At 40.7% G+C, this 17,968-nt stretch overlaps 1 protein-coding gene across 1 annotated transcript; it reads right to left on the bottom strand.

Annotated features, from left to right (window-relative positions):
* Positions 1–600: 600 nt before the first annotated feature.
* LOC114645341 (protein ZBED8-like) lies at positions 601–17,499 on the bottom strand. Its single transcript, XM_028793203.1, has 2 exons — positions 15,726–17,499; positions 601–683 (listed from the first exon to the last, which is right to left on the bottom strand). Exons 1-2 carry the CDS (start codon positions 17,497–17,499, stop codon positions 601–603), a joined length of 1,857 nt encoding a protein of 618 aa, XP_028649036.1.
* Positions 17,500–17,968: the final 469 nt, after the last annotated feature.

The following is a 17,968-nucleotide window of genomic DNA, read 5'->3' as shown; positions in this document are numbered from 1 at the left end:
TTGACCGCATCAGGTATTGAATGCCCAGGTGGATTTCTTCCAACACCGTAATTGAATAGTCATTGTTTTCGTACCGATTTGAATTCTGCAGGTGATGATGATTTCTTGCTGTTTCCATAGCAATAAGGTTTTAATGGGACAGGGGTACTGGCCCTGCATCCAACCCTCCTCCTTTCGCATCCGGGCTTGGGACCATCCACGGCGGAGTTGATTATCACTTTGGTTGGGTTTATTAAACAAGGGACAATTATTTTTGCACACAATGCCAGTTGGTGTTGCATACATTTATTAGATAAATAAATAAATGTCTTAGTTGTTCACATTACTGCCCTTACATTAGTTTTTGGTTAAAGAACTGAAAGTCAAAAATTCACAATGATAGGGGAAATCAGTAAAAGGGCAAATGTCACATCTGTTAATGATCTTCTACTTTATTGCATTATTTATCACAGTTTTATTAGGACTTCAATCAAAATCTAACATTAGATAAATTAGACTCTGAACAAATATTCCACAGTTTTAAACCTTATTTAATTTGTTTTGATAAAGTGTTTCTCCATAGTAAATACAGTAGTTATGACACTTTTACTAGGAATGACATCAACCAGATACTTCACATTGGAATTGATCAGTAGAGGAATTTTGGTCAGCTTTACTTTGTAGAACTGCTTCAGCCTTAGAGACTGCAAAGAAAAGAAAAAGGTAAAGAAAATAGAGGCAAAAAATAAAAGGCCTAGGGTCCATCAAGGCACCCCATTTAATTAAAACAAACGGAAAATGTTAACATAAAAAATAATTGGACATCCTTCATCATATTGTGCCTATGTTTAACTGGTTCTTAGTAATTTTGCTCTTTCTTTCATTTCAAGTGTCTCCTCCAGGAGCTCTGTCTTCATTGAAAACAGTTTCATCTCTTTCTGGTGCCATCATTCTTTAAGTGGATCCTGGGTTGGAAGTGGCAGGATCTGCTGGTGAAAAATATAGGTGATGTCAAAGCTATTCATTAGACTTGTCCACCTGTCGGCAGATGAAAAACAAGGAGGCATTAGCAGCTGAGTGTCCTAAAGCGCTTGTGGTGGAGGTGTTCCTTTAAACAACCCTGCTAGATTCTTCTTGTGCACAATCATGTGACATGAGGTTTGTGAGTTTTACAGCTTCTCATTTGAAGTCCAGCTACATTTAACTTTTGTTTGTTGAAACAGTCTGCTTGAAGGAAGGAAAGTGACAAACACAAAAATGTCAAAGTGCACTGTATTTCCTCCAGGACACTGGGCTCAGCATTTCTTCAGTGCATCTTTCTGCTCGGTCTTGAGATCTCCATGTCATTCCACTGTAGAGCTGTCCTTAGAAAGGTCTGCTGCACAGAGCTGTTGAGGTGATATTATAATGTCCATCAGCTGCAAATGAGTGCAAATTTCATCTAAATAAAGTTCTGCCAAAAATGTTCTCCTAAGGATAACCAAAACTGAGACAAGTATAAGCATGATGATGTATCTATTTGTTATAGTACACCCCAAGGAAAGGTATTCAAGAAATCTGAATAAGATCTACATTGTGATCAGCTATTTTGAAATGTGCATAACAACTGTTAAAATGTTGAAAGATGGAAATGAATAAAAGAGCAAATGTATGAATTAATGCCCATAATTGCAACATGCCAAAAGAGAAAAAAAAAACAATCTGGAGTTAATAAATAAGTAAATAAATAAATTATCCTCAGCAAGAAAAAGTGCTCTAATAACTCTCCCTAATACTAAACTAAACAAAATATAAATATAAAGAGCGCTTCACAATTTGGGAGAGCCTTACAGTCTCTCAGAGCTCATTTTTTAAAGCTTGGGCTCCCCTAAAGCTACTCCGGGCACATCCCACTGGATGGAGACCCTGTGACATACTGAACAAAATAAATTTCTTGGTTTGCTTGAATGCCTGGGAATACTCTGGGAAAAGCTGGAATCTGTAGCTAGGGACGGGGAAGTTTGGACTGGTCTGCTTGACCTGCTGTCATCGCGACCCTCACCAGGAAAAGCAGATGGAAAAATAAGAGCAGAAGATGAGACAAAGCTTGGAACAAGGAGGCTTCCTTATTTCAGGCATCAAAGCCAGTCAATGTGCAATAAATGCTAGAAATTAATTGTGCAGGGTACAAAGAGTACCAAAAAGACAGATTTGGTCTCAGAATCCTGATGAAATATGAATTTGTGTCATTACATATCCAAACTCATTGGTAAAAGAAAAGTCGCTGTCTGTGTGGAGCTCACATGTTCTCTCTATGGGTTTTCTTCTGCCTTCTTCAGTTTTCTTCCCAAATGCTAAAGATATGGGTGTTAGGTTAATTAATAGTTCTAAACTGACCCAATTTGAATAAGGTTAGGTGTCTGCATAAGTGTGCCCTGCTATGGAATGGCACACCACTGGGTCTTTATTCTTTCTAGTACTTAGTTTTGTCTTAATAAGCTCCAGTGGGTATGTATAATGGATGAATGAACAAAGCAATGATTACAATTTATCACAAAAGTTGATATTGTAGGTTCTTTAAATTCTTTTTAATAGCCAATGGTCATTTTATCTATTTTAGCATATTTAGTTTTTCATGGTAGCCACATTCAACTCAAAAATATTACCAGATATTCCTCACTTTTTAACAGCTGGAACAATGCTGCCCAGGGCTGATGTCTGATGTATCCAATTGAACTAATATTTCTCTCAAAACAATGACTCTGACCTGAAAGGCTCCTTCAGATGGACAAATGTCAACTTTGCCCTTGGCATTCGTTTTATCTTTAATTGTTGTGAATTAAATATTAAAGATGTGACAATAGCAGCAAAGATTTGAGTGAATCTATAGTAATAGACTGTGAATTATCTTAACTAGTTTTTATTAACTCAGTAATTCTCAGGCTCAGTCCTGGGGACCCTGTGGTTGTAGATTTTTGTCTTAACCAGTTTCACAATCAATCAGCCATTTTTCCATGAAATGATCACATTTATTTAGCTGATCATATTTTCTCTTGTTATTTTTCATTCAGTAAATGGACAGTAACACAACCTTTATAAGACATTTACAAGGATTGTACTTTCCTAAAGCTTTAAATGCCTACCTAACTCTCTTTTATTGTTTTCCTATTAATGTGCCTATGTTCTGTGTAGTTTGCTCCCTTAAGTGTATTCTAAAAATGACAAATAACAACAAGCAGATTAGACACCAGGACAAATAACAGTAAATGCTCAAAGGCCGCAGCTTCTTCAGCATCGGACTCACTAATGCTCTCATTAGTAAATAATGAAAATTGGAATGAAAATCATGATGATGAAAGTAAAAAACAACTTAAAAACACCAAATTATCCCCATATACAATACATACAGTAAATGCTTGTTACATTTTAATAAAAATGTGGCAAATTTTATTTCTAATTACCATATTGACCCCTAAACATACACACTGAGAAATAGGATGAATCCAATTAAAAACACAAGTTAGTTGAAATCCAAACATGCATCCACATGGAGCCTCCAGGAGTGAATTTGAGAATCACTGCATTAACTGATTCTGACCAATGTGAAATGTGTATAGTATTATCAAATATGATACTGCAAACACAATGTTTAAAAAGATAATCTCTATTTTAAATTAGTTTAGTTCTGCTAGTTTTACTAATATATATAAGCTCTGTCCACTGCCACCCAACTCTGGCTTCCTGAATGGAGTGAAGCGGCCCCTTTTATGGCACACCCGGATGTGCTCCAGGTGCTCCCTGATGATCTTCCGGCAGCACTTCCTGGTGTGGTGGAAGAGCTGCAGTCCATGGCTCGAGGAACCATCCAGGCGCCCCCTGGCCGTGGCCATGGACCCCCATAGGGTTGAGCTTCCCAGTTCTGAATCCGTGGCCCAGATGCTATCCAGGGGTGCTGCCCTCTTGCACCCCAGGGAAGATATGGCCCCTCTCCCGGTCCTTCCCTTCTCGAGGCGTCCCAGTGGGGCAAGTTCCCTGGACATCTGCCACAATATTAATTGTTACTTGGTATGAAAAGTGTCTCTTTTCTGCCTCATGTTCCCCAATACATATTTGTCCCCACATTTAATTAATCCTTACATAGAAATTGATTTTCATCTGAACCACAGTAGGACCAAGGCTGAATGAGATGTGATGGTAACTAAAGAACAAACCAAGCTTAATTACAGTGATATCAGAGTTGGACATGTCATTTATTAATGATGGCAAATTTAAATTTCATGAGGGCTGCAGTCCCCAATATGTATGTCAGCTACATTGTGGTGACCTACTGTTCCTCTAGAAGCCAACAGTTAGAAAAAAATTAGTGGGCACAAACTTGCGAGAAGACAAGACATAAATGACCAGCAGATGAGTTAAAGTGATCACATAGGATGAGGCAGAGATGTGGTCAGAAACAGGCAAAAGATCAAAAATAATACATAATATGGTGAAAAGACAGAGAAAGCAAGGCCCTAGACATCTTTTTATATCCAATAATGCTGATAAGAAAAAAGAAGGGTTGTACATGGAAAGCAATGTCAAAACTAGGACACTTTTGTGATCATGCCACCATCTTGAATACCGGAAAGGCAATGACATCATGTACCCAGCCAGGTCACAAGCCTTTAACAAAAACAAGATGACAGTTCCCATGAATCTGAACTGTATAACAGCAGCGGCTAGACAATAAACCATTCTTAAAATGGCAGCATAACAATACTTAAAACAATTTGCAACTAGAAATACATCATTATCATATGCATAAATGGCAAGAACAGAATCTATCCATCAAAAAGCTCTGAGTTATGACACCAGTGGGTTTAGTTGTTTGGACCTGAATCAGTAACACAGTTCTGCTGAGACACAGGCATCTTCTTTCCTCAAAGACAAAGCGCTAAACAGAGATTTTCTGACTATCTTATGTAGCGTTTGTCTCTTTATGCTAAGCATTTTTCCATTTTCTACTACATTTTACCAAGTTTTGCCTTTAAAGTTAAAAGGACCTTGATTATATTCTATTGCTTTTCCTTTGTCTATTCATCCACCCACTTTCACAACCTATATTGTCTGTTACAGGTTTATGTTTGCACCCCTGAGTTTTTTGTATTTATTGCCTCCTGTTCCTCATCCAACTCTGCATATCCTAATTCTGATTCAGTGACAGGCTCTTTACACACTGCTAAATGAGTCCCTTCCTGGATTTTATTTTCATTACAGCTGACCCCTGCCTTGCCGATAGTTTTCTACACTAGACAAAAGGAAATCTCCTATGGTTATCATGTGACAAGACAACCCTTGCTATTACTGTCCTGACAGTTTTATTTGTTTACTTCAGGGCTTAAGTGTTCTGTAACTGGCAGTTTGCAGTAGGGAAGTTAAACCTTCTGTAAAGAGCAGAGCACCTGGGCTGAGTGGAAGCAGCTGAGATGAAGAACAAAGATTTGTCTGTAGGGATGAAGACTACAGATGGTGGAAAAGCGGGCAACCTACAAATGTGTTTATTGCCTTTAAAATTCTTTGCGCTGCCAGAACTGACATTAGCAAGACCATGAAATAAACCTCACAATTTTTCCCAAACCTTTAATGTTTGCCTGAACTTTAGGTGGTTGTATGTTCATCATGGGCTGCATCAGGAGTGGGCAGGAGGAGGAGTATAGGGACCTAATCAATGAGTTTGTTAAATGGTGCGACTCAAACCACCTACACCTGAACACCAGCAAAACCAAGGAGCTGGTGGTGGATTTTAGGAGGCCCAGACCCCTCATGGACCCCGTGATCATCAGAGGTGACTGTGTGCAGATGGTGCAGACCTATAAATACCTGGGAGTGCAGCTGGATGATAAATTAGACTGGACTGCCAATACTGATGCTCTGTGTAAGAAAGGACAGAGCCGGTTATACTTCCTTAGAAGGCTGGCGTCCTTCAACATCTGCAATAAGATGCTGCAGATGTTCTATCAAACTGTTGTGGCGAGCGCCCTCTTCTACGTGGTGGTGTGCTGGGGAGGCAGCATTAAGAAGAAAGACGCCCCACGCCTGGACAAACTGGTGAGGAAGGCAGGCTCTATTGTTGGCATGGAGCTGGACAGTTTGACATCTGTGGCAGAGCGACGAGCACTCAGCAGGCTCCTATCAATTATGGAAAATCCACTGCATCCACTAAACAGTGTCATCTCTAGACAGAGGAGCAGCTTCAGCGACAGGCTGCTGTCACTGACCTGCTCCACTGATAGACTGAGAAGATCGTTCCTCCCCCTAAACTATGCGACTCTTCAATTCCACCCAGTTGTAAACATTAATATTATACAAAGATATTGTCTGTTTTTTACCTGCATTATTATCAATCTTTAATTTAATATTGTTTTTTGTATCAGTAAGGTGCTGCTGGAGTATGTGAATTTCCCCTTGGGATTAATAAAGTATCTATCTATCTATCTATCTATCTATCTATCTATCTATCTATCTATCTATCTATCTATCTATCTATCTATCTATCTATTACAACAAACTATGACATACTCCAATCATTCCAAAGGTTTTCCAAACTGAAAGATACACTCCCACATTGAATAGATTCAATTTTCAATTGAAACATTGAAGAGACAATTTTCCTACTTTGAAAAGCATGTCTTTTGGGATGATTTAGAGAACTGGGATATTTGGAGAAACCCAAAAAGAAGTGCAGAGAGAAAAAAAACCTACCTGCAGGCATTAACTGGGATTTGATTGCAGAAGTTCTTAGCTGCGAGGCAGCAATAATAACTACTGTGCATCCATAAAACCCAAATAACTGAAGGGAATTCTTTCTACCCTCATCCCAAAGACAAAATGTGTCATTTTAATTGACTGCTCTAATTGGCTCTACTGAGAGTGACTGGGTCCTCTATGTGCACTGCGATGGACTGGTGTCCCATACAGGATGCTTCCTGGCTTTTGGCATCCAAGACCCAGATCTGGATAAAACTGGTTCAGAAATGAATGGATGGATACTTGGATAAATTCCTGTCCAAGAGGCACATGAAAATTTACAATCTGTAGTATCTACCTGTATAGATTGAAAGCAGTCTAGAACTGCCTCCCTGTATGTAAGTATTTATATTTTATACAGTTCATACAGCAAATATATACAGATCCCCTACCTTTATTTTCCAGTAACATTTTGTTTTCATTTGCATTGATTGCCTTGGTAGACAGTAAAGTTTTGTGTTTCACCTCATTCTGTTTGTAGTGCGTAAATGTCAGCTGCAGCGCTGAGCTCCGCAGGGGTTTGACCCACTGCTCTTCACTGCCGCTTTCCTGGAAAAACCCTCTCGTGTGGTGTATCTGTAGATGTCACTAGTGTACTGCAATTGCAGTCTCATTAACATTGCATTATGGGAAGCAAAGTCAGCTCAACATTTCTAGCTAGCTGTTAAATAAAACACAGCTGTCATTACCAAGCAGGAGGTAAATAATCCTTTATTTTACTGCATGCCAACAAACGAAAGACATTAATACTTCAGTCTCTCACAAATAAAATATCACACATGAAGAGGGTTTATCATGTGCATTCCACAATATTAAGTAGCTGTTTATTATTTGCATTGAATTCATGGCAGTTGCTTAGCATGTTTAACTATTGCAATTAGCCTTCGTAAAGTGAATTTTGTAATCCATACATAGAGACCTCAAGGCGGTAGTCACTTTGTGAGAAGGGACAAAATAAATGAGTATACTGCATCATTTTCAGTTCCATATTCTAATTTTGGATGGTGTGTTTTGATATATTTTATTAAGGCACCCATAAGAATAAGACATGTCAAGACAAAAGGTACAATTGAAAAATAATTAGAGAAAGTTTAAAATAAAAATGTGCTGCAAATACTTTCAGTCACAGATGAAAAATTAACTTTGAAAGCTGCACGCTGTTCTAACAAAAGGAGTCCTTTAAAATGACACATTAAGCTCTGCAGCAATGCTATTAAAACAACCTCTTTCACAGGAATTTCCATTTTCTATACATTGACTGCACTTTACATCACTCGAATTATAAATGTTTAAAAGTGAAAGATTATCGTATTTAGACTAATTTATGTTGTGACATTAATCTGACAGCTTGCAGAAGGAGAATATTGGACATATACAAGGAAAAGAGTTGTCTCTCTTTCAACTACATGAAAAAAAAGAAATGTCAGCTACAAATAAAACCATCCTCTGCTCTTTTTAAAAGACCTTTTCCTTCAGAAACAAGCTGTGCTGTTTAAAAGCTACATTTGGATGATTAATGTGAAGCTGTCTGGAAAGTGGAATAGTGTACCAGAGCAGGGGAAAATACCAGGTGCAACAGATCTATGAAAGGAGCCAATAAGAAAAGGAAAAGGCTTCCCGGCTGACTTTAGAAGCATTTTGGATCAAATAGAGTGAACCTAAAAATGCAGCAATGTTTCAAATGCTTTCAGATGGTAAATGTAATGAGGATTCCATTATCCTTGTGAAACAGTGGTAGTAAAAGTGAGAAAGAAAGCAGTTAATAATATACAGTATAATTGTATACAATGTGTTTTCCTTGTATTGTTGTCTGCCAAAACAGGCTCTAGTCCTTGCTCCCTCTAAAATGGATTAAGTAGGTTTCATAATGGATAGCTGGATGTTTTCTTTAGGTTAGTAAAAATGTTTCGTTTTTTTTTCCAATTCCAGGGCAATTCAGCTTTTGTTATAGCAAGATATAAACTGCCATGGTGTAAGGGTATGGGTGTGGGCGAATTTGACATACAAGAATGCAGGTGAAAATACGTTATGGTTACCATTAAAGAAAGGAATCAAGTACAAATCATTTGGACCAAAGCCTGAAGTCCAATGGAGAAAGGGAAAAGCTCAAATTGTGCAGAAAGAAAAAAATGTAAAATTATGGTAACTTTTTTTTTTACAAAAGAATGGTAAAGCATTTTCTGCATTGCCAGCAAGAAACCAAGTAATGTAATATGCTGTAATAAATATGATGGAAAAAAAAACAGAGAACCTGATCCATGAAAATTGATATTACTTTACAGAAGTGAGACACATGATTTATGATATTAAAATTATGGCCTTCCGGCAACTGGGCTCTAAATAAGAAGAATAATCTAAGACTGCCTGGTCTAGCTGTATAGTTCTGGTACCAACATCAGATCAGACTCAGCTTCTTTAATAATTTCAGGAAATGTAAAGAGATCTCAAAATCTCAAGCATACCCCACCTTCAGACAAATTAATTAGACAGACTGAGATATAGCCAATTAATAAATATCTTAAACCCAATGAAAGGATAGTAACAACTACTATCAATGCCAGAGACAATTGGGAAACTGTTTTTACTATGAATCATTTCAATATACTGTATAGTGTTCTCCTTGTAGCTCTGTTAATATTCAAGTTCTGTAATCAAATTTTTATACGCTGCTGCCTATCTAATGATATCATAATACACAGTGGGGCCAGGGCAATACAAGGCAGCTACGCATAGTTTCAGAGTTGTTGAGAAAAGCAAAGCAATCCATCACCAGGGAAACACCTTAATTGTTAATTTAGTGATGTTTGGACTATTGAATTAAGGTGGAAAAAATTCCATTTTTATGTATGTAATCGTGATTCACTTGAATTTCTATAATTAATTTCAAACGTTCTAATTATATAAATTCATCTGCTTTGCTAATCAGGTTAACTGATTTTAAGTATGTAAAATTGTTATCTCTCCTTTATTTATCAAGTGTGGCTGCTAAGGAAGACAAAGCCTTATATTTGCTTATGAATGTAAAAAAAGTCCTTTGACTGTAAAACATTTACAAAGGTAAGCCACAGGCAGACAATAAGTATGTGAGCATTTTTTTGTTTTGTTTTGTAATATAGAAATAAATACCTGTTAAGGAGGCAAAAGTAAGTGACTTTAGCACTGTAACTCTTAATCATGGTTTATTATTGCTTTCCTCTTTGAATTTTTTTCTTTCCCACCTTGTTCTCTTCCTAAGTGAGATCCAATGATTACATTAGAGTGACTGCAATACTTCTTGGGCTGCATGGTGGTAAGTGGGTAGCATTGTCCTCATGTATTCAGCATGGAGGGTGCTATTCAGATAAATGGTTGTCATTCCTAAACTGCTCATACAATATGTTTGGTAAATCCCTTAAATTAAAGCTGAAAGTCTACACTGCAATCACATAATGATTGCTTTATTTCAAATCCATTGTTGTGGTATACAGAGCCAAAATTATGAAAATTGCTTCACTGTCCAAATACTTATGGACCGGACTGTATGACGTCATTTTATTGTTGTTATCTAAGATAGCAGCATGCACTGATATGTGTCCAAATTATTGGAATTAAAATAAAAAGCATCAGCAAATTAGGTTATTTTTATCTCTTTGAATAAGATTTTTTTCCTCCAGTTTTTGTTGAAAGCCATACAGTTTCTTGTGGTTATTACAGAATATTTTTTTCTAGAACTTATTTCCTGACACTTCCTTGCAATTGCCTGCAAAGAAAGCCTGCCTGCAAAGAAATTGAGTTTTACATGATTTTTGTCCCCAGGTCAGAATTTAGTAATTTGTGCATTCTTTTTCTAAAACCTCTTCTTTCTTTACAAAAGAGAGGAGATAATGAGAATGACAGGATGCTATGGTGCAGAAGACAACAGTCCATCACAGGGCATCCTCATCCTTTTGATGCCTTAAAATTTGAGATGTGGAATTTGAGTTGCTTATCTGAAAGGAAGACAAAAAAGGAACAAAAAAAAAATCAGTAATAGTTCTGTTGCCTTTTTATTTTGTCCATAGTGGGAAGTCCCAGAAAACCTTTTGCTGATTACCAAATCAACAAATGTACACAAAGAAACATGGTACAAAGTTTAATGAGGGTTTGTTCTTATTGTGGAGGAGCAGGATAGATATTTTTACTGACTCAGATGCACAATTTTATCTTGAAAACCTGTGTTCAGTCATTTAACTTATGGAAATAGATTATTAGCATCAGGTGTGTGGTTTATCATACAAAAGGGTACAATTGATAAACAAAAAAGGAAAAAAAATCAAGATTTTCAAATGGCCAAATAAAAGCCCAGACCTCAAATCCAGTGTTGGAAAGTGTAGCAGGTCGAAATTCCTCTAATGCAATGTACCAGATACATTTATACCAGGGGTGGGCAGATTCAGTCCTGGAGGGCCGCAGTGGTTGCAGGTTTTTTCTCCAACCCAGTTGCTTAATTAAAAACCAATCCTTGTCAATTAATTAATTTCATGGCTTGCTAGCACTTTAACTCTGCTATGTAAGGCCATTCTCATATCCTAGAGTTGTTTTCCTTTCTAAGGATATCATCCAAATGATTTGAAGTCTAAAACAGACGAGTTATTCTCAGTGCTTCACTTTTTTCTCTTCACTTTCCTTCCAAGTATTTAATTAAACCCAATAGTGCATGATGAATACACACAGGTGTAAATGGTAACAAGCTAAATGGAGAACTGCTGGTTTCTTTTGTCATTTGCATGTTATTGCTAATAAGGAACAATTAAAAATCAAGACTACAGCTGTTTAAGACTAAAATAAGCAATAAGGGTTCAAAATCTTAACGAGCGAGACAACTAAAGTGAAGCAGAAGTGTTACTTGAGCAATGAGTGCTTCTTATTAAGCAACTGGGTTGGAACAAAAACCTGCACCCACTGCAGGACTGAATCTGCCCACCCCTGATTTATACAGAAAACAAAGTTATTCTTGCCATGGGTTGTTCTACTGTACATGCTATTGAGTCATGGGGTGGTTGCAGTACAACAACAACAATTTAATTCTTGTATAACCCAAAATCACACAAGGAATGCCTCAGTGGGCTTTGACAGCCTGTGACGATGTGGGTTCGCTCCATGCTCCCATCTTCCTTCTGGGAGCCCTTGAACCTGACACCGTCGGTAATGTCACTGATGACCTAGGCAGTGAGGCACAATAATGAAGCAAGGGGATGGTGCAAAAAGTGCAAAGTGTTTTTATTTAAAAGCAACAAAACACTGTTCAAATAAATAGTGCAGTGCACCAAAACCTTCAAATAAACAATCCAATAAAAACAAGGTGAAATCGTGGAGGTTAAAATCCAATAGAAACAAAATCTTTTAAAATCCAAGGTTAAAACAATGGCTGGAAGCTGTCTTTTTAAAATCAACCCGGTGCCTTTCTACTGGTGCCTCCCCTGCTTCTCCCGTCCAGGCTATACACCAGGGAAGCCACCCTACCTGCAGCTGACCTTCTCTCTGCATTCTCCTGCTGGTCTGTTCACCTCGCCGATCCCTGGGCTCCCCATTTTATTTAAAAAGTGGCCTTTTTGACGTGAGCTGTGGACCCGCTACACCATACAGCCCCCTAGCCTTGACTCCTTAAGAAGAAAAGAAAAAAATGCATGTCAAAAAATTGCGCAAATACAATAAATAAAAAACAACACAAGTAAACCTTTTCACAGAGCTAGATGGAAAATCTATCATTGCCACCACAGAAATCCATCCATTTTCCAACCCGCTGAATCCGAACACAGGGTCACGGGGGTCTGCTGGAACCAATCCCAGCCAACACAGGGCACAAGACAGGAACCAATCCCAGGCAGGGTACCAACCCACCGCAGACCACAGAAATAAAATACAATATTACAGACTTCTTTGTTCTTGCACAGTGCTCCTCACCAAGTGCAGGTGCAGGTGCAGGTGCAGAGCGCAGCAATAACTCTCAAGGTGAAATGCAAGAATAGACTGTCACAAAAATGACCACAAGACATTGCGAAAGTTTGGGGCAGCCACCCATATATTTGTTCCTGGCTGCAAAATTGATTTAACAAAGTTAACATGTTCACATAACAGAGTCCAAAACAGAACTGATTCTCTTAAGACAAGATGGCAGCTTTAAAGGCCAGTGGAGGAAGTAATGTCATCAATACCGGAACCGGAAGTGACGTCATTGGCTGCCCCAGAGCGGGCAGGATTTCCCTAGAATGGTCTGCAAAAGATCGATAGGGAAAATTAGTGCACTTTACCACTCCCTGGTCTGGCGTGGAATCACATGTATTCAAGCCCTTTAGTTGTCTCCTAAACACACGTGTGTGACAGGGACACCCTTCCCCCCTCAGCCCAGACCCATCGGGTCGGGCTTTCTGCACCAAGAGGTCGTGAACGCGGGAGAGAGCATTTGTGTTGGCGTGGAGAGAACCTCTTCGATGAATGAGCGAGAACTTATAAGGTTGTAGATCAAGGAAACACCTTGTGACTCGAGGGTTAGACTCCTTATGCAGGGCCATCCACTGTAAAGGTGCATGGTCCGTGACAAGTGTAAACTCCCGACCCAAGAGGTAGTACCTCAACTGTGTAATCACCCACTTAATCGCAAGAGCCTCTCTCTCCACCGCCGCATACCTGGTCTCCCGCTCCAGCAGTTTCCGGCTCAGGAACATGACGGGGTGTTCAGCACCATTGACGCTTTGACTCAGCACTGCTCCTAGGCCTGTGTCCGAAGCATCCGTCTGGAGGATAAAAGGAAGTGAAAAGTCAGGTGCCTTTAAAACGGGTGCCGACGTCAGGGCCTTTTCTAAGTCCCCAAACGCTGCCTCTGTTGTATCAGTCCATACCACAGTGTTAGGAGCCCTCTTCTTTGTTAAATTAGTCAAGGGCACGGCTCTCTCCGAAAAGTGTGGTACAAACTGGCGGTAGTTACCTGCCAAGCCAAGAAACGTCTGGACCTGCTGTTTGGTTTGCGGATGGGGCCATGTCAAAATGGCTTCTATTTTAGAGCACTGTGGCTTCACAGTACCACGACCCACCAGGTAGCCCAAATATTTGGCTTCTTCCAATCCAAAGAAACATTTTTTTGGATTGATTCGAAGACCGGCTTCACCCAGCGTCTGTAATACCGCTCGGATGTGCTGTAGGTGTTCCTTCCAGGTGCTGGAATAGATGACGATGTCATCCAGGTAGGCAGCACTATACGTGTTATGGGGGCGGAGCACTTTGTCCACCAGACACTGGAAAGTCGCAGGAGCCCCATGTAACCCGAATGGAAGGACACGATACTGCCAGTGCCCACTAGGGGTGCTAAACGCGGTTTTAGCCTTTGCGGAATCCGTTAAAAGAACCTGCCAGTACCCTTTGAGGAGGTTGTCCACTCGAGGCATTGGATATGCATCAATAAGTGAGACCTGATAAAGCAGATGGAAGTCATTGCAAAACCTCCAACTCCTATCGGGCTTAGTAATGAAGACAATTGGGCTGGACCAGGGACTATGACTCTCCTCTATGACTCCTAGGTCCAGCATGTGCTTGATTTCCAGTTCCACTTCAGCCTTCTTTGCCTCGAGAAGATGATAGGGGCGTTCTCGGACTATAACCCTGGGTTCAGTCACAATATCGTGAGCAATCAGAGAGGTCCTTCCGGGGTTTTCGTCTACCACCTCCAGGACGGACGAGATAACTGCTTTGAGCTCTCGCCTCTGTCAGATATTCAAGTTAGACCCGAAGTTAAGTGTGTTAGTCTGAGCAAAGAAGGAGCGGGGCTGGCCGGAGGAGGGATCAGGGTTCTTTTCCTTCCACGGTTTCAGTAGATTCACGTGATATAACTGCTCACTCGGTCGATGATTGGGCTGTTTCACCAAATAGTCGATGAGTCCTTTTCTCTCCTTAACTTTGTATGGTCCTTCCCAGTGGACAAGTAGTTTAGAGTGAGAGGTGGGAACCAACACCATGACTCGAAACCCCAGTTGGAACTCCTGAAGAGTCATGCCACGGTCATAATAGTGGTCCTGTGCTGCTTGCGCCTCCTCCATGTGGCTTTTTAATATGGGCTGAATTTTCTCAAATCTTCCAAAATATTAGTCGAGGGAAGAGCCTCTCCTTCCCAACCTTCTTTTAAAATGTCCAATATGCCCCGGGGTTGTCATCAATAAAATAATTCAAAGGGTGAGAACCCCATTGAGGCTTGAGGGACTTTCCTGTAGGCAAAGAGTACGAGGGGGAGGAGTTGATCCCAATTCCTCCCATCCCCGCTGAACACCTTGCGAAGCATCTGTTTGAGAGTCTGATTAAACCTCTCTACTAGACCGTTGATTTGAGGATGATACACTGCGGTTTTCAAGTGCTTTATTTTAAGTAACTTGGCCTTTTCCCTGAACGTCTCCGAGGTAAACGGCGTCCCTTGGTCTGTGAGGACTTCTTTATGAACCCCAACTCGCGCAAAGACCCCCATTAGTTCCCGTGCGATTGCTTTAGAATTAGCTGAGCGCAACGGAACAGCTTCTGGATATCAGTTCGCATAATCCACGAGGACTAATATATATTTATGTCCTCGGGCAGAGGGTTCCAGGGGTCCCACTATGTTGACCCCTATCCTTTCAAATGGGACATCACTTAAGGAAAGGGGAACAAGAGGAGCACGGTCCCTCCTAGGAATTTGCCGCAGCTGACATTCCGGACACGAAATACAAAAGCGGTGAACCTCCTCATTAATTCCCAGCCAATAGAAACGGCGATAATATGCTCTAGTGCAGGGGTCGGGAACCTTTTTGGCTGAGAGAGCCATGAACGCCACATATTTTAAAATGTAATTCCGTGAGAGCCATACAATATGTTTAAAACTAAATACAAGTAAAGTCGTGCATTTTATGTAAGACCAACACTTTTAAAGTACAATAAGTCTCTGAATTCTTTTTAATAACGTTGTTATGCTGTTGCTAACCAATGATGAATAAAGTACTTCTTACCATTATGCGACTTCTGGTGCTGCATGGTTTTGCTGATGGCTTTGTAGTCTGGTTGATACATGGTGAGGTTAAGCTTCATGCAGGCGTTGAGACTTCCATCTGTTAAACGTGATCGTAGGTTGGTTTTAATGTTCTTAATGTTCTTTAGATGTGAGAAAGACTGCTCACATGCATACGTAGAGCCAAACATTGTCAGTACAGCAATACTCACACACTGCAGTGTGTGGTATGTGACAGGAAGCGCGTTCCAAGTTTTGACAATCAGCTGGTCTGCGGGTTGAAGTTTTTTCATTTCTCCCCACTTGTGTTTGCTCGCCAACTCTGCTTGCTGTTGTGCAAGTCTTTCCAAATCTTCATTCATTGACTTGAACTTATTCACCCACATGTCTGAGGCCTTCAGGTCAGCAGCTTGTAGCTCAAAATCTCTGACGGAGACACCGGGGATGTAACTCAGGTCGGCGCTGTCCACTGCACACTCGTGTGGATGGGTGATGAAGTTAAAAAGACAAGTGCGCTCACGAAATTCTCCAAAGCGCGCTTTGAATGACTGCAGGAGATTAGATGTGAAGCCTGCTAGCTGCTGAAGATGAAGATGTTGAGCAGGGTCACTTGCTGTGCATGCATCTTTAAACTCTCCCAGTTTTTCAAAGTGTAGTAAACGACCTGTTTCAATTTCGGCGATGAAGAGTTCTAGCTTGTTTTCAAATGCAAACACTGCTTGTTGAAGGGATAAGTCTGTATTTCCAACGCCTTGCATTTTCACATTGAGCTGGTTCAGATGTTCAGTCATGTCCACAAGATAGTAGAACTTCAGGAGCCACTCAGTGTTAGCTAACTCAGGATGCTCGATGTTTTTCATTTCAAGAAAAGTCCAGATTTCGCTCAGACAAGCCGCGAAAGGGCTGAGCACCTTCCCTCTTGACAACCAACGCACATTGCTGTGCAGAAGCAGACCAGGATAATTATTCCCAACTTCATCCAGCAGTGTTTTAAACTGGCGATCATTTATAGCTCGGGCAACAATAAAGTTGACCACCCGAATGACCAGCGACATCACCTCACCAAGCTGCTCACCACACATCTGAGCACAAAGTGCCTCCTGATGTAGGATGCAGTGAAAACTTAGGATGGGTCTCTTTTCATGTACACGAAGAAGCACTACGAATCCTCTGTTTTTCCCCACCATGCACGGAGCACCATCAGTACACACCGAAATAAGTTTATCCATCGGTAGATTTTTTTCTTTAGCGAGCTCAGTGAAAGACTTGAATAAATCCTCCCCTCTTGTTGTCCCTTTCATAGGCAAAACAGCAAGACTTTCCTCACATAGTGTGTCACCGACAGCATACCTTGCAATCACGCTGAACTGGGATAAATGGCTTACGTCTGTTGACTCATCCAAAGCGAGAGAAAAGAATGGTGCTGCATTTATGTCCTTCACTTGTGTTGCCTCAATTTGATTTGCCATCATGATGGTACGATCGTGAACAGTTCTTGCTGACAGAGGCATGTCTTTTATTCGTTTGATTATCTTGTCTTTATCCGAAAAGTCGTCAAAAAGTTCATTGGCAACATCAAGCATGAATGTTTTGGCATACTCCCCATCTGTGAATGGCTTTCCGTTTCTCACAATTGCTAAAGCACCAGCAAAGCTAGCCGAATTCCAGTCACCTTGTTGGGTCCAAACACGGATTTGCTGCTGACTAGCTTGCACTCTACACAGTAGCTCTTGACATGCTTTCTTCCTGCTGTCCCCCGCAGGATATTCATCCATCCATTATCCAACCCGCTGAATCCGAACACAGGGTCACAGGGGTCTGCTGGAGCCAATCCCAGCCAACACAAGGCACAAGGCAGGAACCAATCCCGGGCAGGGTGCCAACCCACCACAGGACACACACAAACACACCCACACACCAAGCACACACTAGGGCCAATTTAGAATCGCCAATCCACTTAACCTGCATGTCTTTGGACTGTGGGAGGAAACCGGAGCGCCCGGAGGAAACCCATGCAGACATGGGGAGAACATGCAAACTCCACACAGGGAGGACCCGGGAATCGAACCCAGGTCCCCAGGTCTCCCAACTGTGAGGCAGCAGCGCTACCCACTGCGCCACCGTGCCGCCCCCCCGCAGGATATTTCGATGCAAATGTAGTATGGCGTGTGTCGAAGTGCCACTTTATATTTGACCATTTCATCGATGCAATTTTATCATTGCATATTAGACACACTGCAGAAC

Source organism: Erpetoichthys calabaricus, chromosome 2 (genome assembly GCF_900747795.2).
Source record: "Erpetoichthys calabaricus chromosome 2, fErpCal1.3, whole genome shotgun sequence".
In the NCBI taxonomy this organism is placed as follows: Eukaryota; Metazoa; Chordata; class Cladistia; order Polypteriformes; family Polypteridae; genus Erpetoichthys; species Erpetoichthys calabaricus.
Note: the sequence above shows the minus strand (reverse complement) of the source record. Positions and strands in the feature narration are given on the sequence as shown.